General features: G+C 47.9%; 1 protein-coding gene across 1 annotated transcript; it reads left to right on the forward strand.

Annotated features, from left to right (window-relative positions):
• The first annotated feature begins 94 nt into the window (after positions 1–94).
• On the forward strand, positions 95–26,047 carry LOC125759948 (mitochondrial ribosome-associated GTPase 1-like). The gene is made up of 5 exons (XM_049419477.1): positions 95–219; positions 20,426–20,481; positions 21,517–21,647; positions 24,102–24,208; positions 25,099–26,047. Exons 1-5 carry the CDS (start codon positions 117–119, stop codon positions 25,239–25,241), a joined length of 540 nt encoding a protein of 179 aa, XP_049275434.1. The 5' UTR covers positions 95–116; the 3' UTR covers positions 25,242–26,047.
• The last annotated feature ends 422 nt before the right edge of the window (positions 26,048–26,469 follow it).

A 26,469-nucleotide genomic window follows, 5' to 3' on the forward strand; every position in this document is an offset into this window, starting at 1 on the left:
TACCATTTCATTACGTTACGTTTTATTAACGTAGTGGCAGCATTCTCTATGCTTTCAGTGCAGCCTCTTATCTGGTGGTCACTTGACTGTATGATTGACGCGAAATCACCACACGCATGCAGATCAGCGAGGACCCACTGATGTATCTGCTGGACACGCCTGGCATTTTGAGTCCTGCCACTAATGACCCCCAAACTGCGCTGCAGTTGGCACTGTGCGGTAAGCTGGCAGCTGGGTTGATACCGTTTCCTGTTATCGTTTGAGTAGGGTACGAAAAGACACTGAAAGGCTATGTGGTACTGGCGCAGCTGTTTATTAGGCCATGCCCAAACAGCCTCCTCCTGAACTGTGCGCACATGCAACATAAACTGCAGCACATTCTTTGTGTCTGCTCATATTTAGCAGCACCTGGTTTTCAAGGCGCACTGGCACGTTTCTTTCTTTTTTTCAATCATAATCACCTTCAGCATAGGTCGAGGTCCAGGACTTGAAAACCATCAAAAGATACTGCCAAGCTTCAGAGCACATTAAATAATCTAGTATAAAGGTTTTTCTACAGCCACTTTTGGTTTTCTTTTTCGGAGGTTTTACAGTGCCCTGACTTTTTCATTCAGAAGGTGATTACATGGGAACGGCACGTCGCGGTGGTTTCACAGGTTTTATTGCGTTAGCAATTATATGGACAGTCTCGGCTGGAAAATGTCCGTCCCCGTCATTCACCGTATATGTATAAGTATGTATATATATATAGAAAGGCCACAAAGAAAAATAATTAAGATATTCTTTCCGACGCGCGGAATCGAATGGGCGACTTCTCGCTTTGCAGCCCACCGCGTTAGACGTCAGGCCACGACAGCACCGTCTCTCAGCCTGCTAACGGCGAGCAATTTATATACACCATGTAATTCAGCATGCTTTCGTAGTGGCCACATAGATGGCGCGACGTGCGCGCGTGTTGCGCGCTTTAAAGATTGTCGCCCCGCCCCTGCGAACGCCGTCCGTTGCTGTTCGCTCTACAGGGCGTCGTCGCTTTCGTGCGCTTATCTCAAGGAAAGAAGGGGCGGCCGGTAGGGTGCTTCGCTTCGCTCGCTGCAGCGGCCGCGTTTGCGAAAGGAGCGCGCTGTTCAAACAGAAATAAGTAACAACTGTGACAATTAGTTCGCGCTCGTCTTGTGTGTACCTGTTCGTTTGTTTCGTGCGTCCTGCTTTATGTTTGAGCAGTGCGCTTCAAGTGTCGAGCTGTGACGCATTTGTACGCGCTCGTCCTGTGTGCGTTCTTTTCGTGCGTCCTTTGGGCTCGAGCGACGCGCTGGGCAATTTCGAGCTGCTTTCCGTTCTTCGCGTTACAATTTATTTCTATCGCAATCATTGCTTCGCCGTTGCGGCGAAACTGTGACTTTTTTCTTTCTTTCATGATTTTTAAGTTCTTCACCTTCATTTAACGATACAAAATGAAAAACCTGATATCGTGTCAGTACTCCCCTAGTGTGGAAGCATTCTGGGTAGCAATGACTTGCAAATGGGATGTGCCGGAAAGCCCTCCTCTGCATTGGTGTTGCGAAGGGGAGGGGGAACACTTGTTAATATTAATAATAATCGTTGGGGCTATAAAAGGTATATTCAGACGGGGGAGAAATGCTCGGGGGAGACGAAGGGATTGCGGATCACGTGATCGCGACGTCACGAATTAGCGAGCGGGCGTGACCCCTCCGCGCCTCCTCGGGGGAGACGGGGACCTCTTCCCCGAAAGGACGAACGATCCCCCGGCGGGGGGGGATATGGCGGAATTTCGGGCTCTTGTTTGGCCACATTGTTGCACTTGCTCCTGCAGAGAGCGGCAGCGGGTGTACAGTCTGCAGCCGCATGGTCCTCTGCAGCTCGTCGTGAGCAGCTGGTCAAACGGGTGGTGCAAGCCACCAGAGTAGTCTAGTAATACTGGTCTCCATCTCCGTTCGCCTCGTCCGTGTGAGTGGGGTGCATTTGTGGAGACTTCTCCTCGCGAGCTGACGTCACTAGGCTCCACCTTTATCCCCCGAGCATTTCTCCCCCGTCTGAATACCTCTTAGGTCACAACCCGCGACATGGTTATGAGCGATGCTGTAGTGCAGGGCTCCGGAAATTTTGACCATCTGGGGTTCTTTAACGTGCACCTTAATCTAAGTAAGCAGGCCTCTAGCATTTCGCCTCAATCGAAATACGGCCGCCGCTGTCTGGATTCATTCCCGCGACCTTAAGGTCAGCAGTTGAACACCGTTACCCACCATGGTGGGCGGTGAACACTCGTATGCTGCTGAAGTAGTGATGGTGTTCCACTGCTTATTGGTTGGAGCAGAGGAAGAAGGGAGCAGGGGGGCGTGGCATCGGGGCGGTTCCGTGCTCATGCTGCGTGGAATGCGGCATCACGCGTCGAGAAAGATAGGTCCACTGAGGCTGGTACGGCTAACAGTGTTGGACGGATGGCTTGTCCAAACAAAACTTTGACTGATTTGCCAAAGCAACACCATCGTGTGCTTGATGTGGCTGGTGTTAAAGTGGCACAGCTTTGGTGTGTTTGTGACGTTGCATAATCGAAAGTATTCTTCAAAGCACCAGTGCAGTATAGTCGTCTGAGCAATTCTCGCGTCCGGGAGTCCACTGTGAGTGCATAGCCAAGTGGTAAAATGCTGCTTCATACACCCTTTATTGCAAGTCAGTCCAGCCGTATTCTGTGAGGTGGCGGAAGGGTTAACAAAGGGATAGTGACAACCACCCATTCGTAGCACGAAGCCACAAGGATATCCATACGGATTTCTCAGAAAGAAAGCTTCTTCTTCGTTGCCGAAAAATTCGTCCTGATCCGGGGATCGAACCCAGGACAAACGCCTTTCTTTTCTTCATACACCCTGCACAGCGTAACACGAAAATAAGCATAATTTTATTGAACATATGACGTATTTATATGTGACTACGTAATGACGTGAATTATACGGGATTGAAACAGAAATTAGGCATACCAAAAAATAGCATGACACGTGTTCCACCTGATGCTCCTGGGGGGAGGCTACACTTGAAAGGCAACTTTTTTATTTATGAATATATATGATTTTCACACTTTGTGTATTTCGATGTGAAGATTCTAAAAATGTAATTACTTTTGTGATAGGGCAAGTAGTTATCAAGATACGCTGCAATAACTGTGTGCCCGGGACCTTTGTTTCCAGGAAAATTAGCATCCAAGCCGAAAACCCCAAAGCAGTGGTTACAGTATTGAAACAATGTAGAAAGTTTAAGGAGTGCAAGATGCTATAAATCATTTTTAGGCCAATTTGAGCCAGAGTTAAAAAGTCATCGATGTTCACAGAAAGAAAGCCACCTTCACATGTCATGCATGCGACCCAATTAAAATTTTTTGAGACGTATATTGCCTTGAAATTAGGCATCTTGCTTACTGCATGCATTTATCTTTCTGGCGAAAAAAGAATTATGCTGATAGCTCAAATATAACAGAAGTAATTTTCCCTCCAACATGGCAAACGTGTCAAAATCGCTGTTGTGAGAAAACGAGGAAAAACGTTTCAAAACATTGTTATTGGAAGAATACCAAAAAAATCTTATGAAAATGCACTAGGGGCATAATCTGGATGCATCCCATCCTTATGCCTCTTCTTAGACAGCTTTCTCGCTCTCTGGGACGCTTGTCTCTTTTCGTTGGAGCTTGCACTCCGACGACAGTCCTTCTCCCTAGCCCTCAGGGATGCACTGCTGGATATATTTATGTCCAGCTGCTCTAGCATAGCAGCAGATGCATTGAGATTACCCGTGTTGAAGCGTAGCACAGCTTTTGCAACAGCAGCTTGCACAGCGAAAACAGAAGCGTGCTGCTCCTGTGACACCAAACTCCAAATCATAGAGTGGAGGCTTTCATTCAAATTCTGTGTCTTGCCTAGCTGGCATCTTTGGAGCAGGGTCTTTTCGGACAGTCGAGTATATACTGGCCGCATTGGTTCGGCAACCTCCTTAGGCAAGTTGTAGCGGTGCCGGGGTTCCGGATCACTTTTTGTTTTCGCAGCATTGTGGTGACACCATGAATCAGCACCAGCTGGAAACAAACTGTGGTCTGAACATTTGTCAGTGGATGTGACGTGCTTGTAGGTTGCCATTACTGCCTTTTGCATAGCGTCCACATCACCATCATTGGATTTTAGTGTCCAGCCGTAACACATGCTGAGTAGTGATGAGCTCATTTGTCAGCTGGCCTCTCTCACCGAGGCTTTGCTTGCCCTCTCCTTTTTATTTCTGCACTAAATTTCTTAGTGCCGTCCCCATGCGCTTTTGGACATGGTTAACGCAGTCCTGTTTTTCGACATCAACAAAGCCGTACACTTTTGCTTCCTTGACAGCACTAAATTTGCGGCTGTCACCGTCGCATAAGATGGTTGTATATCTCAGTCCATGTCGATCTAATGACCTTTGAAAAAGGAGGAGCCCAGCTTCTACTTCCATGTGACTAGCTTTGCTGTCAGTATTCTTCTGGCACTGGTGCGTTGCTTTCCACTCGGCGTAGCCCTCAGAAATCGGGCTTTGGCCCAACTTCACATCCTAAACAAAAGTTTGAGAGCACAACATAGTCCAACACGTATCCTGTGAATAGTTCTATCACTGCACCGACGCCTACGTGGGGGGAGTGGCCGCGGGTCATCCACGTACCGTCATAGGAGACTGCTATGTTTCCTCTATGGCCGAAACATAAGTCCTCGTACAACGAGACCACTTTCCCTGCACCTTGGCTCATTGCCACCTCGACTGCTTGCGTGGCTGCATGCAGGTGCCAAAGTTTGCTTTAGATGCCTCTGAAAAGTGCGGTGGGACAATCCCATCGCCGCAAATACGCCATTCATCGTTGTCTGGCCGATTCCCGTTGAAACCATCGCCTGCGTAGCCAGGATATTGATTTCGAATGTGTTGCACGTCTTCGTGCCATTAGTTCGAGGCGAGCTCCATTCGGCGCCGATGCCTCCGCAATTTTCGCACACGACAGTGAGCTTCACTGAGAGGCCGTAATCGCCCCTCACAATAGACCCCTTTCCTAATTCAGTCTGGCAACACTGATTCAAGAGGCACTTTTGCTCTGCTACTTATCACTCTATACGCTGCCCGCCATTAGTTGGGCAGAATGTACGGCAGTGTACGGTGCGTCCCAGCGGTGTAGGTGTTCTGTTGAAGTGCGTGGTTGGACTTGGGTGACGGTTTATGTTTTTTCTGTGAGTTGAGGAGCAGCGGCATCATGTTGTAGACCAAGAGCCTCACCATCATGCCAAAAAGCCTTGATATAGGCAAAATAGAGACCTACCGAACATCGAGAAGCGCCGCAAACCGCAACGAACTGCGGAGCCACAAGTTCGTCGCAGAAAGCTATGTTCAGTGCTCGACCATAGAAACACGTGCAGTCACAACGCAGTAAGTACACTCGCTGTCCTTTTCTTTTCGCTTGTTTACTGGTGGTGTTGTTAAACGTTACAGCGGCCGTTCATAAGGAGCGCAGGCTGACTAGCACGTGCGCACGAAGTAACCTGCCATGCATAAAGTATATCTCGATGCGACATCTGTAATGCATTTAGCTCGCCCTTTTTACTTCGATGCAGTGGTTCCACGCTTGTGCACGTACGCGCGAAGTGCTACAGGAGCCAGAAAAAGACAGCAACACCATACGCCGTGTCCGCCGTACTGACGCACGATGGTTATGTGCAAGATTGTGCATGCGAATGCGCCGCCAGAGAGAATGGAGCATGTCACCATGCAATGGGACTGTTGAAAGTCCTTGTGCTCCTTAATGAAAATGGCTATGAAGAGGCTCCGCCGGAAATGTCGTGCACGGAACTGCCACAAATGTGGAGGCGGCCCCGGGGGCAAAAAATACCGGCTTCCAGCGTTGACGACGTTGATTGGAGAGCCGCAAAGCCAGACGGTGTGTCTTACCCTCTCCAGTCGCGTCTTTATGAAGCCAGAAAAAGGCCGAGGAGCATAGCAGACGTTCAAAAAGCTGCCATGCAGTTTGCAACAGAGATGGCTGCGCATACTAAAAGCTCACTTCTGGGGCACTGGATGTCTGCAGCACCGAAAAAAGCAGACAGTTTGTTTGGCGAAACATGTGAAGGCAGCCTTTTGTGGAGTCAGAAACCACTTGTGCCACATGACTTCAACACATACTTGTGCCCAGAAATTCAAGTGGGGTCAGCTACGAAGTTGACACCCATGCAGCCAGCACTTTTTTCAAAAACTGTACACCCTGTTGTGTCATGTGTGGGCCTACCACCAAGGCAGCAAGCTGTATTTGAGGCAAGCACATGCATGTAACTAGCCTGCTGGCATGTAGCATGGGCCGAAGCACAGAAAGCACGATAATGTTGTGAACGACTTTCACTTCTGTATGTCTTCCTCCTAAATAGCACGTACCATTCTCTAGCCATCCGCTACACCATAACTTGTGTTCACTAACTCACTTCCACTCATTCGTAACCCATTTTACTCCGTTTGTAACGAAACAGTAATATATAAAAAGTATGTTGTACCTGCGTGTTAATGATAACGTTCTGGACCCTTATATGCAGGCTTTGGTGTCGGTTTAAGCTCAGAAGCTTGAACCGACCTCCTGCCAGCAGGGTCAATGCATAGTATACATGTAGCATGGAATGACGCACGCAAAACGCAAGAACATTGTGCACAACTTCCAAGTAGAACCTGTTTTTTCATTTTGTACTCTTTCCATGTCCTATAAACATAACTTGCACTAACCAACCGATTTCTACAACTCCTTTTGTTCTGTTTAGCAACCAATCAATAATAATATTCTACAAAAATATGTTACATGTGATTATATCTGCTTTTGCTGTGTTAACCCCAACATATGCTGCACTCTCATATGCAGGCTCTCATGATGTCTGTCGATGAAGCTCGCAAACTTGAGCAGACCTCTCGTCAACAGAGCCAAAGCACAACGTGGAGGGCTGCTCGCAAAAACCGCTTGACTGCATCTAACTTTGGTGTTGCTGTAACACGTGAAAAGTGGACCGAAAAAGGCCTACAAAACCTCACCACTGAGAGAGATCTGTCAAGGGTAAGGGCCATACAGTAAGTATGGGTTGAACATTTTTTGACAAAGTTGGTTTGTAACAAAGCAAGAAAATATAGCACAAGAATACAAAGTGTACAGGCGAGGTAACTTCCTAAGAACTATGTTTACACCTGCTATAGTGAGCGTTACTTCCAGTAAACCTCAGTGGCTGTAAGTTATTTGCACTAATGAATGCATACAGGCTGAACTGCACCGACTATTACTTTTACCAGAATGCACATAGATGACGCAACCTACGTGTACGACCGTGTCCTCAACACACATTTCCAGAACCGTATGACCTCAACACACGTTTCCAGAATGAACTTTTTCGCATCTAGTTTGGTGTATATGTATTTAACTATCAGTGCTTTCTTGTTTCATTTTATTGGTGATATTCATTGACTAGACACATGCACTTCATTTTTAATGTATAATCTTGAGTGGTGCTTTTGGTTTTTATGACTTGTGTAACTTCATGCCTTTTTTAGAACTTCTATTTATTTTTTGTAGCCTGTTGTATAGTCACTACCTCACATGTTTCATCTTCTGTATTTAGTTTCTATTGCATTTTCTTTTTGTGACTGTTCTACATTGTATAATGATCGATTATTTATTTATTTTATTGTTTAAGTTGTGCATAGCCATGTACATAATCTTTTGATGCTTCCCTTACCCAATGCCCTGTTAGGCCTGCAATGTATTTTTAATAAAGAAATAAATTGCACAGGTACAACGTTATCAACTAATCACGCAGTGCTCAAAAAACCTTAAAAATGGGAGTAGCTTTGCATGCTATATTTAACATATGTATACACGCCTGCAAAATATTGCTCTTTCAGGTATGGAGTTTCAAGTGAAGCCGTGGCAGTACAGCAGTACGAAAGAACGCTGCGCACCATCAGGCACAACATTCAGACCTTTCACTGCGGCCTTGTCGTGGACCCAGGATGTCCGTGGCTTGGTGCCTCTCCTGATCGTGTGGTATGGGACCCAGAGGAAGAGGAACCTCATGGCATCGTGGAAATTAAGTGCCCCTACTCGATGAAAGATCTTAAAGCCCCATGTACTCAAGGATCATGCCTTGTGAAGGACAATCGTGGCACCTACAGGCTGAACCGCACCCATTATTACTTTTATCAGGTCATTGGGCAGATGGCCATTACAGGGTTGACTTGGGGTGACTTCGTTGTGTATGCTCCGCAATTTCTTGTTGTCGAAAGAATTCGATTCAACGAATCTGAGTGGCAGAAATGCAAAAATAAATTAGACAGCTTTTATTTCTCGACGCTTCTGCCGTACCTGGCAAAAACGTCGTGCAATGCACAGGATAATTCTTGAACTTGTAAAATAACCTAATCAATTCCGGTTTATGTGTCAATAAAGTTGCTGCCTTGTGTTCTTTTCTTGCAACTAAAGTGTTTGAAGTCGTGGCTTTGACCGTGCCATCTTGGCTGTCACTGCCAGTGGCACACATCCAGAAAAATCTCAAGGAGAGACAAATCTTGCCATGGCGGCAATTTTCTTTTTATTTATGTAAAAATTAAAATCGTGCTTTGAAATAATATTTAAAGAAAAACAAGCATGGTTTCCCAGCTCGTGTAATCGCATTGCTCGAGTGAGTCTTCTCCGAAAGCAGTCGAGCAGCAGTTGCGATTATAGTCTTGAACAGCTGAGGGGTATCGAACACAGGCCTATACTCTACAAGATAAAAAGGCACTAACAAAATATGTTGAATGTGCTGTCAAGCCACTCAAATGTATGGCGTTTGAAAGAAATCTCAAGGGGGGACACTTGTAATGGGTGTTTCCAAGCCTGAGCAAGACTGTTGCTACTGCAGACCCTACGTTGCTATTAAAGGACTTTGGAAACTGCTTAAGAATGCACATAATGCCCAAATTTCACTGATAATTGGTGCAATAGACAGTGGAATAGGCCTATCGAAAATATGAAATGCCTTAATTCGTTGAATGCGACGCTCGACATGTATTCTGAGGCTTGCAATTTCCTCTGTTGCTCTAACTTCTTCTTCGGTCAGGTGCTGCCTCCGCAGGAAAGGGGGAATGTTCAAAGCAACTCCTTTTGCGCTGAGTAGGTCCTGTATCTTGAAGCCCTTGTCGGCCATTACCGAGTCGCCAGGCTGAAACTCTAGGTTTCAAAAACCACTTTTTTCGACAAGCTCTTTGTCCGACACTGACCCTGTAAATAGCTTCGACAAAAACGTGATCGCTCCATCAGGTGCTATGACAACCAAACCCTTCATTGTATTATGTGACTTGTAGGTTGAGTATGTAGCTGACTGAAGGACCAGGGCGCTTGGAACTTCGCATCTCAGCTCTGTTGCATCGATGATGGCCCTTGTTGTTGGGTATCGCTCTTTAAAAATGGCTGGCATAGTTCTGTCGACCTCCTCTCTGCTCACCCATAGGTCCATCTGGCCAACTTGCAAATAAATGAAGCTGATCCATGTGGTACATATTCTCGAAACTGTAGCAACGGACACCCTGAACCTGTATGCTAGGTCCCTTTCGAAGAGCCCGAGGCGCAGCCTCACAAGAACAAGAAAAAGCTGGTCCTCCGCTGTCAACATGTGCGGCCTTCCTGCATTACTTGGTCTACCTGAGTAGCTCCTAGACCATACTTTTACATTTTCTGCATTTTCACCGGGGTTTATCAAACGGAGAAAGCTCATGAATGATTCAAAGTTAGGAAGCCCAGTGTAGAAACTAACGTCCTCAGGGCTGTCCTTGAAGCATTCGATTGAAAATCTCCTGCTTTTCTGCTGATCAAGCTTTTCGTTTTCCATGCTTACTATTTCGCACTTTCTTTGAGCTTTATAAAGCATATCTTTTGTTGACTGCACCTCATTGGTTCTAGCTTTCAAGTCGCTCTCCAGTTGTTGCACGCGGGCTTGAAGCTGAGAGAGCTGCATCTCGAGCTCGGGCACTCTCGCAGCACTAGCACTCGCAGACTTTAGCTCTTCAGTCCTACCTTCTAGGTCGCTTTCCAGTTGGTGTATGCGTGTTTGGTGCTCAGATAGCTGTACCTCCAGATTCACCACTGTGGCTGCACATGTGCATTCATACACTTCGTGGCGCTCTTGAAGGTCCGTCGCACTGGTTGGCGCTGAAGCACTACCACTGCACTCGGCGGTGTCCATAGCCTCTGTCGCAGTCCCGCGACGCGGCGACATCACCACCGGGAGAAAGCGTCGGTTGCGACGCAAGCTCGGAGCTGCCAGCCTGACCGATGGCGGGCAGCCGTCTTGCTTTCGAGACGCACTGCTGTCGGTCTCTTGGCTTTCTTCTTGCAGGGCGCTTGGGTTTTCCAAATGCAAATACGCTCGGTACGGCGTCAACCCGGAGGTAACGCCGACCGCCGGCTACATTCGGCAAGTAGTTGTCGTCGGTGAAATGTGTCGAGCACACTTTTGTGTGCTTCGTCACGGCAAAGAACTGTCCTTCGTCGCGTTTAATCGCCACAACCCATTTCTTCTTCAGAAGCGGGTCCTTTGGGAAGGAGAAGAACGACACCTGCAAGTCGATAAAAGCGACGTAAGGACGCGCGCTAACAAAAGCAACACATAGAAAGCAAGCAAAACATATAAACACAGACTTGCCTTGGAGCCGTCATCGTGTAATACTCCTCGCTGTTTGCAAAGCGGCACGCAGCAATGTACAGGCATGTCACAAAATTCACAAACGACAGGATTTTGCGGGAAGCCGTTCGCTGTTCGCTGCGTCTGGCGCCCAGAGCAAGTTCGCCCATCTAATGGCGGCCGTCTCAGTTCCCGTCCTTCTCAACAGGTGGCGCTGAATTCCGAAAAGAAAATACAGTTTGTATAGAATGGGAAGGAATAAGTGGCAAGGACAGCGTTGAAATTAGCAAGGGGCTGAGACAGGGATGCCCTCTGTCCCCGCTGTTATTCATGCTGTACATGGCGAGGATGGAAAAAGCGCTAGAAGGTAGCAACATTGGATTTAATTTGTCACACAAACAGGTCGGAGAGATGGTTGAGCAGAAGCTTCCTGGTCTATTTTATGCTGATGATATTATCTTATTTGCGGACAGTCAAGATGATATACAGCGACTGGCAGATATATGCGGAAGGGAGTGTGAGGCTCTAGGACTAGGATTTAGTGCAACAAAATGTGGATTGATGGTATTCAATGATCACGGAGACCATACGGTCTTAATACAGGGCCAAAAAATACCGAGGGTAAGCGAGTACAAGTACCTCGGAGTATGGGTAAATGAGGGGGATAGATATATGGAAGTACAGGAGAAAGCATCGGTAGCAAAGGGAAAGAGGAATGCTGCAATTATGAAGCACAGAGCTTTATGGGGATACAATAGGTACGAGGTGCTTCGAGGGCTGTGGAAGGGTGTGATGGTTCCGGGGCTTACATTTGGGAACTCAGTGGTGTGCATGAAGTCAGAGGTGCAATCAGGAATGGATGTAAATCAAAGGACGGTGGGCCGCCTCGCGTTGGGCGCGCACGGGAAGACGACAAATGAGGCGGTAAGGGGTGATATGGGATGGACAGGCTTTGAAGTGAGGGAAGCGCAGAGCAAAATGAGATTCGAAGAGAGGCTGAGGAAAATGAAGGAGAGTAGATGGGCAGAGAAGGTTTTCAGGTATTTGTATAGAAAAGGCGTTGACACGCAGTGGAGAAAAAGAACTAGGAGGCTCACCAGTAAATATACGGCTGGCAGTGCGGGCGATATGGCAACAAGGAGCATTAAGCGGAAGGTCAGAGAGGCGGAGAGGACTTATTGGATGACAGCGATGGAAAAGAAGCCGGCTCTGAGTAACTACCGAAAAGGAAAAAACGAAATAAGGAGGGAAAGGTTTTATGATAATTCAAGGGGAAGCGCTTTACTGTTTGAAGCAAGGTCGGGCTGCCTTAGAACGCGTAGTTATAAAGCGAAATTCAGTAACGAAGAAGAACAATGTACATGCTGCGGGGGAACTAAGGAAACGATGGAACATGTACTGATTGAATGTGGCGATATTCACCCAGGTATACGTGTGGGCACGAGTCTACATGAAGCCTTGGGTTTTAGGGACAACAATGGAAAGCTGAACACGTCCGCGATAGAAATAAGTAAGAGACGGTTAGAGTATTGGTGGCAGAAAAGTAGAGATAAAGTACAAAAATAAATAACTGGGGAAAAAAAAAAGGGTCATTCTGCCTTAAGAGGCAGAGAGATGGACCGTGAATTTATATTTTTTGGTATAATAACGTAGATTTAATCAATGTAGATAAGGCATTAGGACAACATGAAACAAGGAAGTTTTTTTTTTCTTTCTTTCTTTTTTTCGCCTTCGAGCCTGGTGGCAGACATGTCACCGCCCCGTTATAAAGGGGACGCTCATAGCATCCATCCATCCATCCGGTCTATTCGCGCTGGCCCGTTGCAAATCTCGCATCGCAGACATCGAAGAAGCGCGTTCTTGCACTCCGTACATAGGCGGAGAGTACGGGGGGGCTGGGGGGCTCGGGCCCCCCCCGGACTGCCTCATGGGGGGGCAGAGCCCCCCCTGGCGCCGGCCCAGGGTATTTTTTAAGAGCTTGGCTTAGGTCCCCGGGTCGTCCTGCCTGGCAGCTATTTCACAGGAGGCTGTTTATGCCCGCTTCTTTTTCATTTCAGCCATTTAAAGTTCGGCACATGGGCCAGTGACAAGTCAAACATTCAATGGAAAAATGCCCCTCAAACGGATTTTCACGTGCAGAATATGTTGTGCTGATGAACAACTGAAGCGAAGACTTAAGCTATGACAAATTAAAAAATTCGCCGGCGATTACGATACTGCCTAATTCGCTGAGCGCAGCCTCGTGTTCGGGCAACGCCAGCTGTGTTTGAAGTTTTGACTATCTGCACTTGTAGCAACGCAACATTCGTTACATATTGCCACAGGAACTGCCAGCGCTCGAGCATTGCAGCTATCGCGAACCAAGTGACACGCCCACAGCCCCGTTACGACAAGTGAAGCCAGCCGCAGTGCACGTGCCAGCCCTGCATGCGCACGAGCTCCGACCAAGGGGCCAGCGCGCGCGACAGAGGAAGAAAGCGAGGCTAGAGGCCAGTATCTCGTGTTATCGACAGACTCCGCGTTCGCTCTCTTTCGTCCTCGTTCGCGCTATCGGTTACGCCGCCGACGCCAATGGCGATGCCGCTCAATGCAGGAACGGACGCCTAAGAGCTGCGCTCTAATTGTCTTGCACCCCGTAGTGAATGGTTTTGAGAACACAAAAATGATACTGAGAATACAAAGCAATCTCAGTCAGGCACTGAGCACTTTGGCACAAACTTACTCGCCAATAAAATCTTGGTTGCCTATACATATTGGTACCCTTCGACATGCCTGCTTATAAAAGTGCCGAGAAAAGATTGTACGCAGCTTTGATTTATCAGTAAAGGGTTTTACTAAAAGTTCGGCCACCAATGAGCAACTCCATTACTCGTCCAGATACATAACCGCAGCTTCGCACAAGGTGTAGTGGTAGCAAATGGTATTTGCTACCATCTCAGAATTACTTTCGGCCATCTTGAATTGAACTCACTGGCATATATAATTAAAGCTTCCCGTGATAGCGTTAGCCTACTGTCTCCTGTGTGGCGCATGTTTTAACAAAGTAAAGCCTAGCCCCACGCATTGCGTGAATCGATTTTACGCGACGGGGTCAACGAAAATTTCGCTTCAAGCCAAGATGTTACGATGTGGATCGATGTCTTTGTGTAAATTGAAAAATAAATCTAGGGTCTTCCACTTACAGATCTTCATTATGATATCGCGGGCACCTAAGAGACTAAAGTTACATTAAATTCTTTAATTTGGAAGTTGGACTCCTCTCTCTCTCTCTCTCTCTCTCTCTCTCTATATATATATATATATATATATATATATGGAGAGAGAGAGAGAAATGTGGAAGAGCAAGTCGGGCCCCCGCCCCCTCCGGCAAAATGAAAACTCTCCGCCTATGACTCCGTATTTACAATCATGAAAGGAGGAGGCTCATCTAACACTGGTGGCGTTGCCGCACCGCTTGCCTCTGCAAAGCGCTCAATCTTCCGTGCTATCGCGGACACCGACGAAAGACCCTAAAGTGTGGCCGTCTCGCGGGCACGCGCCTCGCGCACTTCACTGGCACCGACCACATCGGCGTCTACCGCTGAGCCTTACTCCCAATTAGGGTTCCAGAAGTTGCGCCTTTTCCTTTCCTCAACCTCTCCTCCCCCTCCTACCCTCACACGGCCGCAGTCGACATCGCGTGCGCTGTCAGGGAGGCGCGTGCCCACGCGCACTCCTCCGTTGTCGATAACATCGGCGCGGTCATGGTCCAGAGGGCGCACGCTGTCCGGGGAAGCCGTCTCGCGCACTTCTGTGTTCACAACATCCACGCCGCGCAAGCACGAGGAATCCTCTTCGGCGACGACGGCCGGCCCTACTGCGACCCTCGTGAAAATAGCGCTTCGTTATTCTGACCCGGGTCAAAATAAGGAAACGCTATTTTCACGCAACTTGGCTTGGATTTGTGAAATATTGTGGCTTTTCGTTGAAAGTTTACATTGCCGGTTCAGGCAACCTGTGGGCACTTGGGCATGTTTTCTTGCGTATTTGTGATCGGCGCGGTGTTTGTGTGGTAGGCGCGGACGCTGTGATTGTGCTCGTCGTTTGCCAGTGTGCTTTTTGAACGTGAATAGTTGGATTGTGTTCGCATCAGTGCGTTTGCAACCGGTATGTGGTTCACCTGAGCTTGCGTGGTCAGTACGATGTCTAGGGCTCTCATGAACCTGTTTCGGTGTTCTTTTGCGATTCATATTTGGTCTATTTTCGTGCGGTACGTGGACGGTGGTAGTATTGTGGTAGTCCGTAGTTGTGCACATTTCTAGGGAAGTTTGTTTTGTGCTTTGCACGGCCGTTCTTACTCGCTCGGCAACCTGCTTCGCGTTGTGCTTTTGCGCATATTCGTCGAAAGCTTAATTTTATAGGCGTAATGGCATCGAACTCGCCGTGGCTTAGCTGTTAAATGCACGGTACTGAACCACTTCGTCGTTCAGAAAAGCCACTGACCAGCCTCGATTTCATAGTACGGGCATCACACGATGTAATTTCGATGTCGATCCAGTCCAAGTTTCCTAATCGCGATTTACTTATTTGCGCTAGATGCGGAGGCGAGTCAATCACTGTCCAGAATTTCGATTTCAATAGAAAGTGCCGATGTGACACCCGTATTGGTCACCGCATGCGCAAGCCTCACTTCACTATTCGCATCCACGGCTACACGATCGATAGTTCTATGTGACAAAACGTTCGACTTCGTCACCATCACGTTGCTCGTAAGAGCATGCGGCTCGCACCCCACGGGTTCTACGCACGGAGCAATGTGCGGTAGCGGGCTAGTTGGTATTCCATACTTAAAACTGCTCTGCGCGAAAGTAGACACAGCAACGCAGGTGAGGCGATGACTAGCGCTGACATCCAACTGAAATTTATCACAACTTTTAAATATATTGCCTACACCCAAGATTAAAACATGCTTATGCTAAAAAAAAAAAAAAAAAACGCCAGGCCTGCGCGGAAAGCGCAGCACAGCCACAGCGAAAGCTCGAAGAGCGGCATTTCTAGAGCCACATGAAAGCACAGTGAGACCGTAAAAAAAACAACAAAGGCGGTACAGCACATGCTAATGAATCCAGATAAGCCAGTTCTTTATCAGATAAGAATAAGGAAGGTTGCTGGTGCCATCACGAGGGTGAGCCACAAGAACTCGAGTTTTCTCGAACAGAGGTTGGCAACCATATTTCTAATAATGATAAGCCATAAAAACGTCTCTATCCATAATGTTGCTACCCACATTTTTTACTTTTTGCCACTGTAATCGTATGCTTAGGAACCTGCCTGTTTGACCAAAGCACCGAATAAGCAATCTCAGTTATGTGTTCGAACTAGAGCCGTAGAAGGACCTTCGAGCCATTGCCAAGTTATGCACCGTAAAAAGTTTGTTGACTGCGTAATAGGCGTCGTTTACAGCGTGTCCTTGTCCTGTGAACACAGCTATGTTGGTCAAAGAGGTAGATGCCTAAATATACCATTACAGAAACATTTTCAAAAAGTAAAAAACGTAGATAGGGATGGTTCTTTGGCTTCTCATTGTTCAGAATGTAGTTGCCAGTCTCTGTTTAAGAAAACAAGCTCTTGCAGCTCACCTTCATGATAGCATTGACGTTGTAAGAATAGCTAAAGGAGGCTGTGCCAGTAAACCTTCAATATTCCTATCTGATAAAGAACTCGCTTACCTGGATTCATTGTCATGTGATATTCTGCCTTAGTTGTTTTTTTATAGTTACACTGCACTGTCATCCTTCACTTCATGTTATTTGTTTCTAGCATAAGCATGTTGTTCTTATCTTGGGTGTAGGCTATATATTGTGCTGCGTTAAATTTCAGTTCGAAGTCTGCGCTTGTCCTCGTGTCACCTGTGCTGCTTATCAACTGTCATGCTGAGCAGTTTTAAGTCTGCACATGGATGCATTTTATACATGTTAAAATGGACAGCACGAAAAAACGAGAACACAAGAAGAAATGCACACCACAGCACTATCTTGCAAGCAACTTTATAAGAAAGCCCACCATTAGAAGCAAACCAGGAGTCTCAAACTCGCCTGAGCTAGGGGGCCACAATCACAAAGTTTAGTCCTGCAAAGGCCGGGCCAGTGCAGACATTCATTAACACAGACAATAAACACCGCTCTTCATAATAACCAACTAGTGTCAGTTATTTTTCTTGATTTAAAAAAGGCTTTCCACACCGTCGATCATGGCACCTCACTCAATAAGTTGTGCTTATGGGTTTCGCAACAGTGAACTTGATTTTTTTCCCAGTTATTTTGGTAATCGAAATCAAATCGTACATATAAACAACATGTCATGCCCTCAGCATATTAGTACAAGAGTACCGCAGGGTTCAGTACTTGGTCCCCTGTTTTTCACAGTTTATACAAAATGGCAAATGGCACAGGCAAGTTGGTGCCGCCAGAAAGAAGTGAAGAAAGTAGGCCACTTTGAGTGATGCCCTAGTTCATGGTGTGTCCCATCACTACGAGTGGTGACTGCTATAATGTGAATGTGATTTTTTCCACCAAGAATAAGCTAAAGGGGATTTGTGCAAGACTTCAGTATTGACAAAAAAGAAAAGCAAGAGGGGAATGCACCGTGAAACACGGCCTTTGATTTGTGCCGTACGTTAAGGGGGTAGTATAACCGATTCTCTTTTCTTGTGAAAAGTTTACGTAGGCCAGACTGGCCACAGTATGAAAATTCGTCTGGCAAACACCGCACCTCTTTGAAATGTGCTCCGACATCAAATTTGACCTTGCAGTGCAGTCACTGTGGATGCAAGCCGCTGTTTGAACTAGCCTCTGTTTTATTCCGTCACAGGGTACAAGTAACTCAACAAATAACTGAGGCTTGCATTATCCAGATGCAAGGCTCCGTGTGTCTGCAGACCTCTTTGATAAATAATTGTCATTCCTTAACATACCTGCCTAATGTTGCACTTTGTAATTGCAATGCGTGCATGGTTTCATTTTGATGGTTTTCTTTATGACAGAGTTATTGTTGTGTATTTTTCGATACTGCATGTTTGGGTATCATTGCAGGCGACGCATGCGGGGTCCTTACTTGGTAGGGTCAGTTTCTTTCTTGATAGAGCAAAGGGTTTTTTAGAACTGTCATTTATAAGCGCGATGCGTGAGATCTTCGTGATTAGGGTTAGTATATATTCATGTATGTTCCCAAATGAACATGGGTTGAAGTTCAGCGCTTGTTCTGTCTACGTCTTCTTTGCCTCCGTTGTTTATGCGCTACTCATTCCGAAGTCATGCATCTTTACCAACCTGCCAAACTTGCCGCACTTTCGATCGGATGGAATTTCGTGACCGCAATGGACTCCCTTCCGCATAAGGCAATCGCGATTAAGGTACTCGCGCTCAATCGCGATCGAAATGTATTCCTCAATCGAGACGGAAAAGCAGCTTCGCTGAGCCGACAAAATCGCGCAGTTTGCCGAACTCTTTGCATGGTCATGCAAGTGAAAAACGTACTTTCCTTGAAACGCGCACAGTATAACTGGTACAACCAGTACAACGAACGGATGGCCACAAATCGACCACCGCACACGCACCACACAAAGGCACCACACAAAATCCATACCGAGCACAAATTACGTAAGTGTGCAGCCGATAACACACGCATTCAAAGACCAACGATCCCATTATTCACTCCTCAACAAGCACACAAGTGTATGGGTGTTCTCTGAGCACACGAACATCGACGTAAGTGTGCAGTCGATAAAACACACACAAAAAATAAAAAATAAAACATGCCTATTGTAGGTTGCCTGAATCGTCGTCGTAAAGTTTAGGCAAAAAGCCACAATCTTTCACAGATCCAAGCCAAGTTGCGTGAAAATAGCGTTTGCTTATTCTGACCCGCGTCAGAATAACGAAGTGCTATTTTCACGAGGGTCGGAATAGTCACTGCCGGCGACGACGGCGTTATCAGGCAGCGGTGGCAGTACCATTGGGCTTTCTGCCCCTGTCTTTCTTCCGTGAACGGCCAAAACGATGCTTCGTGTTTCGACTGACGACAGAGGGCGGGAGGCTGACACGGCAAAAGACCGCCTGTTTATTATCGCATGCTCTTTTTATGCTCGACCTTCGGGTCATAGTTGCTAGACCACATGCCGACACATCATCCCTCCTTAGGGCAAAAATAAACAACAAAACATCACACAGCAAATGAACAGCAAACAGCAAGAGAGAAAGAAAAAAAACGAAAAAAAACACAACAGCTACACAATTTGTTGAAAGTCCTTTGCGTATGAAAGCCTCACTGGCGGGCGTTTGTTGCGAGCCGATTTTCTAATACGCTGTCCTGTATCATTGCACGTCTCAGCTGCTCCTCGGTTGTTGGCCTGGTTTTCAGCTTGCTCGGGTGCTATGGTGAACAGCGGTTGCTGACGTGGCAGCTTCGGCAGCTGGCGTCATCTCTAGACGGTCACCCATGCTTTCTCTGGTTGAGCCTCGCTGGACGACACTGCTTGGTTGAGGAGTCTTCTGCTGGCTGTGGTTTCCCTGCATCCCGCGCTAGGCCGTTGCCTTCATATTCTTCTTCCATGTCACGCAGCATGAATCTTTCATTTGTTTTGCGAATGTGCTGCCTGTTTCGTCTTAGGGTGCGCCCCTCCTCGGTCCGGAGCATGTAAGACCTGGGATCGACGCGGTCCTGAATGGTGGCTTTAACTGTCCACCCGGAGTCATCCAAAATGCGCACGGTGTCTCCCCTGTCCAAGACTGGGAGCGAGGTGCCAGCTCTGGGTTTTTGCATGTGCTTCTGCACCTCTGCTGCCGGTTGAACAGCGAAATCTGGTAGGCGTCCGCGGAGTCGCCTCCCCATCAGCATCTCAGCCGGGCTCTGGCCGCCCTCCAGGGGCGACAGACGATAGTTCAGGAGGGCCACCCAGAACGCCTCCCTGGCGTGCTTCGTTTTCTTCAGGAGGCGTTTGACCACCTGCACCCCTTTTTCGGCCAGACCATTCGCTCTCGGGAACCTGGTACTGGAAATCCTATGGGAGAAGTCGCACACTTGCGCAAAATTACGAAAAGCACTGGAGGTGAATTGCGGACCCCCGTCGGTGTGTATCTCCAGCGGGATGCCGTGCCTTGCAAACATCATTTCAAGTTTTCGGATGACGCTTTCACTCGACGTCTGCACCAGGCGCTCCACTTCCGGGTAATTCGAATATGCATCGTACGCTACCAAGTACGAAACCCCCGAGTGTTCGCACAGATCTATTCCGACCCTTTCCCACGGAAAGCTTGGGGCAGGGCTGCTGATTACCGGCTCAGATGGTTGGCGATAAGCAAACTGGCAGCACGTGCCGCACTTTGCACGTAACTCTTCAATCTGCTTCTGCATGCCCGGCCAATACATTAGAAGCCGTGCTCTTGCTTTCGTTTTGCTGAGGCCGAGATGCCCCTCGTGCAGGCGTTCCAGCATCTCCCTGCGCAGTTGCCTTGGAACAACCACTTTGCAACCCTTCATTAATATTCCCTCCACATATGACAGCTCCGATTTCACAGTGGCGAATGGACCAATCACTTCACCCTGTTCTAGGCCCGTTATGACTTGCCTCAGCTCTTCGTCTCGTTGCGTCTCTGCCTGCAGCTTCATTTTCATCTTGTCACTCACGAGGCTTGCCAGGACTTGGGCGGCGTGTACGCTGACGTCCTCATCTTCCTTTGTCCGCATGTTGTCTTGAGCAGGGATCCGAGAGAGTGCATCGGCCAACAGTAGTTTCTTTCCTGGGACAAACTGCAAGGTAAGTTCAAAACGCATTAGACGCAAGAAAAATCGCTGCAGACGAGGAGGCATTTCACAGAGTTCCTTTTTCGCGATCGCTAATAGAGGCTGATGGTCAGTCTCTACTGCTATCTTTGTGCCAATTATGAACTCGCCAAATTTCTCGCACCCAAACGTGATTCCCAGCGCCTCCTTTTCTATCTGGGCGTATCTACATTCGTTGTCCGTGAGCGCACGCGACGCATACGCTACTGGCCGCCAGCCCTTATCGTGAAGTTGCATCAGCGCTGCTCCCAGCGCATTCCTGGAGGCATCGGTGCTAATCTTGATTTCTTTGTGTGGGTCGAAGACTGCAAGGGCGGGTGCTGATGTTAGCAACGTGCGAATACTTTCCCACTCTCTCTAGTGAATGTCGCTCCATTGAAAACGCACACTTTCACGCATTAGACTGCGCAGCGCCTCAGTTTTTTCAGACAAACAAGGGATGTACTTCCCGAAGTAATTTACTGCGCCTAACATTCTTCTTACTTCCTGCTTTGATGCGGGTGTTGGCATACTGGCGACACATTGCACGAGTTCTTCGTCCGGTTTGATTCCTTCACTTGAGATTATGTCTCCAAGAAATTTGATTTCTTGCGAGCCAAATATGCATTTCTCCGCGTTAAGCGTGAAACCGGCTTAACTTATCGCTGCCAGTGCTGCCCTCAAACGCTTGTCGTGCTCTTCCTTCGTGGTTCCCCACACTAGCACATCGTCTATGTAGACTCGTACACCAGGAATTCTGTCTAATGCGGCGCTGATTTCTCTTTGAAATATTTCCGAAGCAGAACTTAGACCAAATGGTAGTCTCAAAAATCTGTACCGCCCGTGCGGTGTACTGAACGTGCAAATTCTTGACGATGCGTCGTCCAACGGTATTTGATAAAACCCTCGATTTGCGTCCAGCTTGCTGAACCATCTGGCTCCCGCTAACTCTGCCTCGATGTCTTCCCTTCTCGGAAGCTCGTACCGCTCGCGTTTAATGTTTTCGTTTATGTGCCGCGGATCCATGCAGATTCGAATTCCTCCGCCCTTCTTTTCAACAATGACCAGCGGACTCATCCACTCTGCCGGTTCCTCCATCTTCACGATGATGCCTTCGGCCTCCATGCGCTCCAGTTCCTCGCGCAAAGGGACCTGCCTCGCGTGAGGCACGCTACCGGCTTGGCACCGTCTTTCATTGTGATCCGGTAAGGTCGTTTGACACAGCCGAGTCCTTTGAACAACTGCGGAAATTCTTCTGTTTCTGCTCTCCCAGACTTGGCTGACTTGAGATGGCGTGGGCGCGTTTCACTAGGCCGAACCACTCGCAGGTTGACAGTCCCAACAATGCTTGCTTGCCTTTCTTGACTATAAAGAACGTAATCTGCTGCTCCTTGTCGCCCAGCCGTAGTGGCAACGATGCTGTGCCGAAATGCTCGATCACCTTTCCTTCGTAGCTTGTCAGCGTTGTCTTGCTTGGGCGCACTTTCGCAGTTGTTTTTAGCTTTACGAAAAGAGAATGAGGCAGCAAGTTTGCCTGCGCACCAGTGTCGACTTTGAATGTCACAGTTTTCGTGCACGTCCTTTTCCACGCTGGACACTACTTAGGTGGGTGGAACCTGCTGCAGTAGGTGCACGGACGGGTCGACTGTTTTCGAGCTTCAATTCTGTTGCGTTTCTCCACGACACAGGTCTCCGCTGTGCGTTCTTCCTTGTCCCAGAGTTGTTCTTGGTTGGCTGCAAGCTCAGCGGCTTTGCAAAAATCTATAGTCTTGGAGAGGCTCAAATCTTTTTCCCTTAGGAGGCGGGACCTGAGTTTTTTATCTTTCGTGCCGCAAACGAGTTGGTCACGCACCATTGAATCCCTCAGGTCTCCAAAGTTGCACGTCTGCGCTGCTATTTGTACGTCTCTGAGGAACTGTTGGAATGTTTCGTCTTTTTGCTGCAGGTGGGAACGAAAAACATACCTTTCATACGTTTCATTGCACTGTGGCGTGCAGTACTCCTCAAATTTCTTGACGATGACATCGTAGTCCTCTTGTTCTGCTTGAGCCAGCTGAAATGTGTTGTACACTTCTATGGCCTCCTGGCCAGCTACGTGTAGGAATACAGCAGCTTTTTCCGCACTCGGCTTACTGTCCTTGTCCGTCGCCTTGAAGTACAGCTGGATGCGCTGCTTGAACCTTTTCCAATTTTCGGCGGCGTTTTCCGAGAGGACGAGTCGGTCGGGGGGCGGAAGTGTTTCCATCTCGGCAGCTCGGGCGACGCTGGTCGACGAGAACACTGCGCAACTGCGCGCGCACCGCCTATCTACGGCGATCCCACTTCTGACACCACGTTTCGACTGACGACAGAGGGCGGGAGGCTGACACGGCAAAATACCGCCTGTTTATTATCGCATGCTCTTTTTATGCTCGACCTTCGGGCCATAGTTGCTAGACCACATGCCGATACACTTCGATCGGAACTTTTTCGCACCGCCGGGCATTTTCGAACCGCAAGAACACGTTAGAGCTAAGTCCGATAAGACACTTTCACAAGGGTACAGTTCTAGTACACTCTAACAAGGGCTATACCTTTTCAAACGCTACAAATGCGTTGCAAACGCACTGCATTGAGGCGGTGGCGCAGGGAGGAGAGAGCGCGAACGGCGAGAGAAGGAGCGGCGAAGCACTGCACCTACCCTCTCCTACACTCTCTCCACAGACGCGGGAGCTCCGCCGAGCTCCCGCGATGTGAGCGCCCTCACACGCCAGAGCGCGCTCCTCCTCTCCGCTCACTCTCCGCTACTCCGCCCGCACCGCCTGCTCCGGTTGCTAGGGGCGAGGATAAGCGCGCGCGCCCGCAGCTGTTGCTATGGGAGAGGGAGTGAGAGCGGAGAGGCGCGCGGACAAGGCCGGACGCCTGTCCATCTTTCAATGGAAAATGTTTTTAACAAGTAGTCAAATACAAAAGTATACAGACCACGGGATTTGATTGAAAGTTAAATATCTCTACAGCCTCAGGATGCATTCTGAGGCTTGCTTGTCAGATTTCTGCACCCACTAGTATATGTAGAGTTTGTGCCTGTGCCTGGTACAAAGGTGTGAAAAACGGTGTTTGTGTTAGCTGTTTCCTCATACACACCGGCAAATTTTGTTGTCGAAGCTGAGTCAAATATTTTCGGACATCTTTGTACCCATTAATGAAAATGGGCGAAAAGTGTTGTATCGCCGGCCGGATACACCGTCCGGTGGAGACAAAGGCACGTAGTGCCGGAGCACTCGTTGAGCACGTCAGACCATGCCGAGAATGGGGGACTCTCTTTATTCAGAGAGTGCGTGTAAAAATGGGTCACAGGTGATGACCGTTGTGCGGCGCTCCGTGACATACCACAAGAAACCAAAACTCTTTGGGAGTCAATATAGACTCCAAGATTAGTAACGTGAAATGCGCGACACCACAAAAAGGTCTGTGATGTCATCGTCTTCAAAAATAGCTCTATCCAGGCAGGTAGTAGAATGCTTTATTTCTTAAGGGAAAAAAAGAAACATATCAACAACTACACTTGTCTAGCCACTCTGTGTAGGATAAGAAAGTAGCCTGTGACGTTATTTGGCTATTTTTCTACTGTTGCAGTTACGTCGACTACTTGGGGCTAGATGAACCGTGCGAAGACATCCGACTCGTCCTGTACAAGACGGCACTCAACATGCGTGCTGTAAACAAAGTGCGCACCTACGAAGGTACGTGGAGACAAACGTGCCACTTCATTTTTTTGTGATTATACGTGAAGTTTGGTGTGCGAAAAACTTTTAGCGGAGATGACTCTTAGTGTAGACAATTCACCGCATCTGCAAATGTGCTGCTTGTTTTGTCGGTGTTCACCCTGTGGGGCAGTGCCCTATTTGTGGTACATGTGCAGACTGCATTGCGTATATGGATATCGCACATGTCTGTCTGTGCATGAGATTGCCTGTATATGCGCATGTTTGCCCATTGTTTTAACAGAAGTGCAGCGTCTCATAACGGAGCAAGTTTAATCTAGTATTTAACTAACTAGCACTTAACAGAGCAGCAGTGTAAATGTGCCTCCTCTGTCCCCGTCGAATCTCCATTCTTGCTTTCTCGATGACTTTCACCATTTTGAAGCAAAGTACAAGGTTCAACTAAACTTATTCATGGTGGCACTCCAATGCACGAAAAACAGTTGTCACACTGACACATCACCTCTTACTAAGGCAGTAGAGGATGTAGACAAATACTGCCAAAGCTTTCCATCTATGCTCTGCGCCATGTCTTTGAGCGACTTCAATTGAAATTCATATCACGAAGTAGCAAACAAGTAGCCGCTTTGACGAAAGTTTGACGGTATTGTACTCCATCACGACCTTGGCTGTGACAGTAGCCGACCTTTCCGTGACCTGTCTGACCTTACTGTGACATTGGAGCTCTTATTGACCAAGTTTCGATCCTTCTGATGGCAAACTCCACTGGTTATTCGAAAGTTACTAAGTTTTTAACTTCAAATGTATTTTTGTGTCACGCTGAGGTATCGATCAGATGGCAACAGTGATAACTGGCCAGAGATTGCAAGGTGGGTCGAGAAAATAAGCCAAGTCGCTTCTCATTCCAGGATGGAGCCTGCGCCCCAACCAGGAGGCAGCGGCGGTTAACCTCATTCAGGGCTTTCGGCGGGGTCTTCTCGGCAGGATCACGTTCCTGCCAGATTCAGGAAACAGCATGCTGGATGCTGCAAGGCAACCCAGTGCTGCATAGCAGCTTAGCTAGGTGTGAACTCGAAAACACTCTGCGTCATCGCAGATTCTTTCTGCAAACCCACAGCCCCTTCACACTAGTACGGGGGGGGGGGGGGCGCCCACGAGAACTGTGCCCCAGATTAGAGAGTTGACAGCATAAAGGAAAATCCAGCGGATCAGATTTCTTCTACCGTGGGCAAATTCATAGTGTCAAACCCCCCAGCAAACAAGCATCCAGTTCAAGTTCCAGTGTCCTTGTTTGCTGCAAGGCTCGTTTAACATCTCACCGTTTTAGGGCACGAAAGCCCACCTATAGAAGTCGCTGCCATGTTCGGCCTGCTGGAGCCTTCGACTGGACAACACAGGCGCATCTGCATTGGTCTGAAGATGGAACCCAGCTTGTCCCATAATCGTCTTGTTTTCGTCTACTGCAGGTCTTTCACTTTATGAGTGCATAGTATCAACTGGCCCGGCTTATTACGTTGTTACTTCAAAGATGATGTTTATCTGCATTATTACCTGGAAACATGTGGGAAGAGAGGCAATCTGTGCCTTTGTCGAAGATGGCAGCACTCTGGACGCATGGAGAACATCGCTGTGCATGTGACGGTAACATAGTAGGAAGCTGTTCCTACAGTGCAGTAGTCAACTAGTCGTGACTGCAATTTTGGATGCACCACTTGTGCTCATGTGAACACGATTGGTGCTGCACCTCCATGGTATGGCAATTGCCGGCTCCCGAGCAAGGCAAGGTAGCTCTGGGAAGTGAGACATGGTGCTATAGTTTTGCAAAGAGGGGATCATTATGAAATAGGTTCTAAATAGGCAATATACCAGAAGCTACAGTGTCCTTGGTATTTCTTTTTTTAACAGCGAAACTGTTTAAAATTTTCGTTCGACCGTCTCGCATGACCAGAAAACTATGCTGTGCCTAGCGCGTGAAATGCAGTAACACAGCCAGCGCAAGCTTTCTTTGTCCTCTTAGAAGTGACTATAAATAAAGACGGTTTGCTCTTGGCGACGTACATTCTGGAAATGAGGATAGTTACAGTACATTTTTCTGTATTGCCTGATTTTGCAGATAAGGCCTGTGGCCAGCACAGACGTTGAGGTTATGATGTATCTGCATTGTAGGCGTTTCTTCAATGTGTGTGTCTTCTGAAGAAAAAAGAGAAGCACAGAACAGATAAACAGAAGAGAAAGGAGAGAATAAAACAGAGAGAAAAAAATTAACAGAGGGGAAGAAA

The sequence above is a fragment of the Rhipicephalus sanguineus genome, chromosome 9 (assembly GCF_013339695.2).
Source record: "Rhipicephalus sanguineus isolate Rsan-2018 chromosome 9, BIME_Rsan_1.4, whole genome shotgun sequence".
Lineage (NCBI taxonomy): Eukaryota > Metazoa > Arthropoda > Arachnida > Ixodida > Ixodidae > Rhipicephalus > Rhipicephalus sanguineus.

What these genes read in the sequence shown, in the direction of transcription:
- LOC125759948 (XM_049419477.1), top strand. Translation starts at nt 117, where the DNA reads ATGCAGATCAGCGAGGACCCACTGATGTATCTGCTGGACACGCCTGGC. An exon ending in TTCCTGGGACAAACTGCAAG is followed by an intron (nt 20,482 to 21,516) that starts GTAAGTTCAAAA and finishes GGATCCATGCAG; the next exon opens with ATTCGAATTCCTCCGCCCTT. An exon ending in CGCAAAGGGACCTGCCTCGC is followed by an intron (nt 21,648 to 24,101) that starts GTGAGGCACGCT and finishes CTACTGTTGCAG; the next exon opens with TTACGTCGACTACTTGGGGC.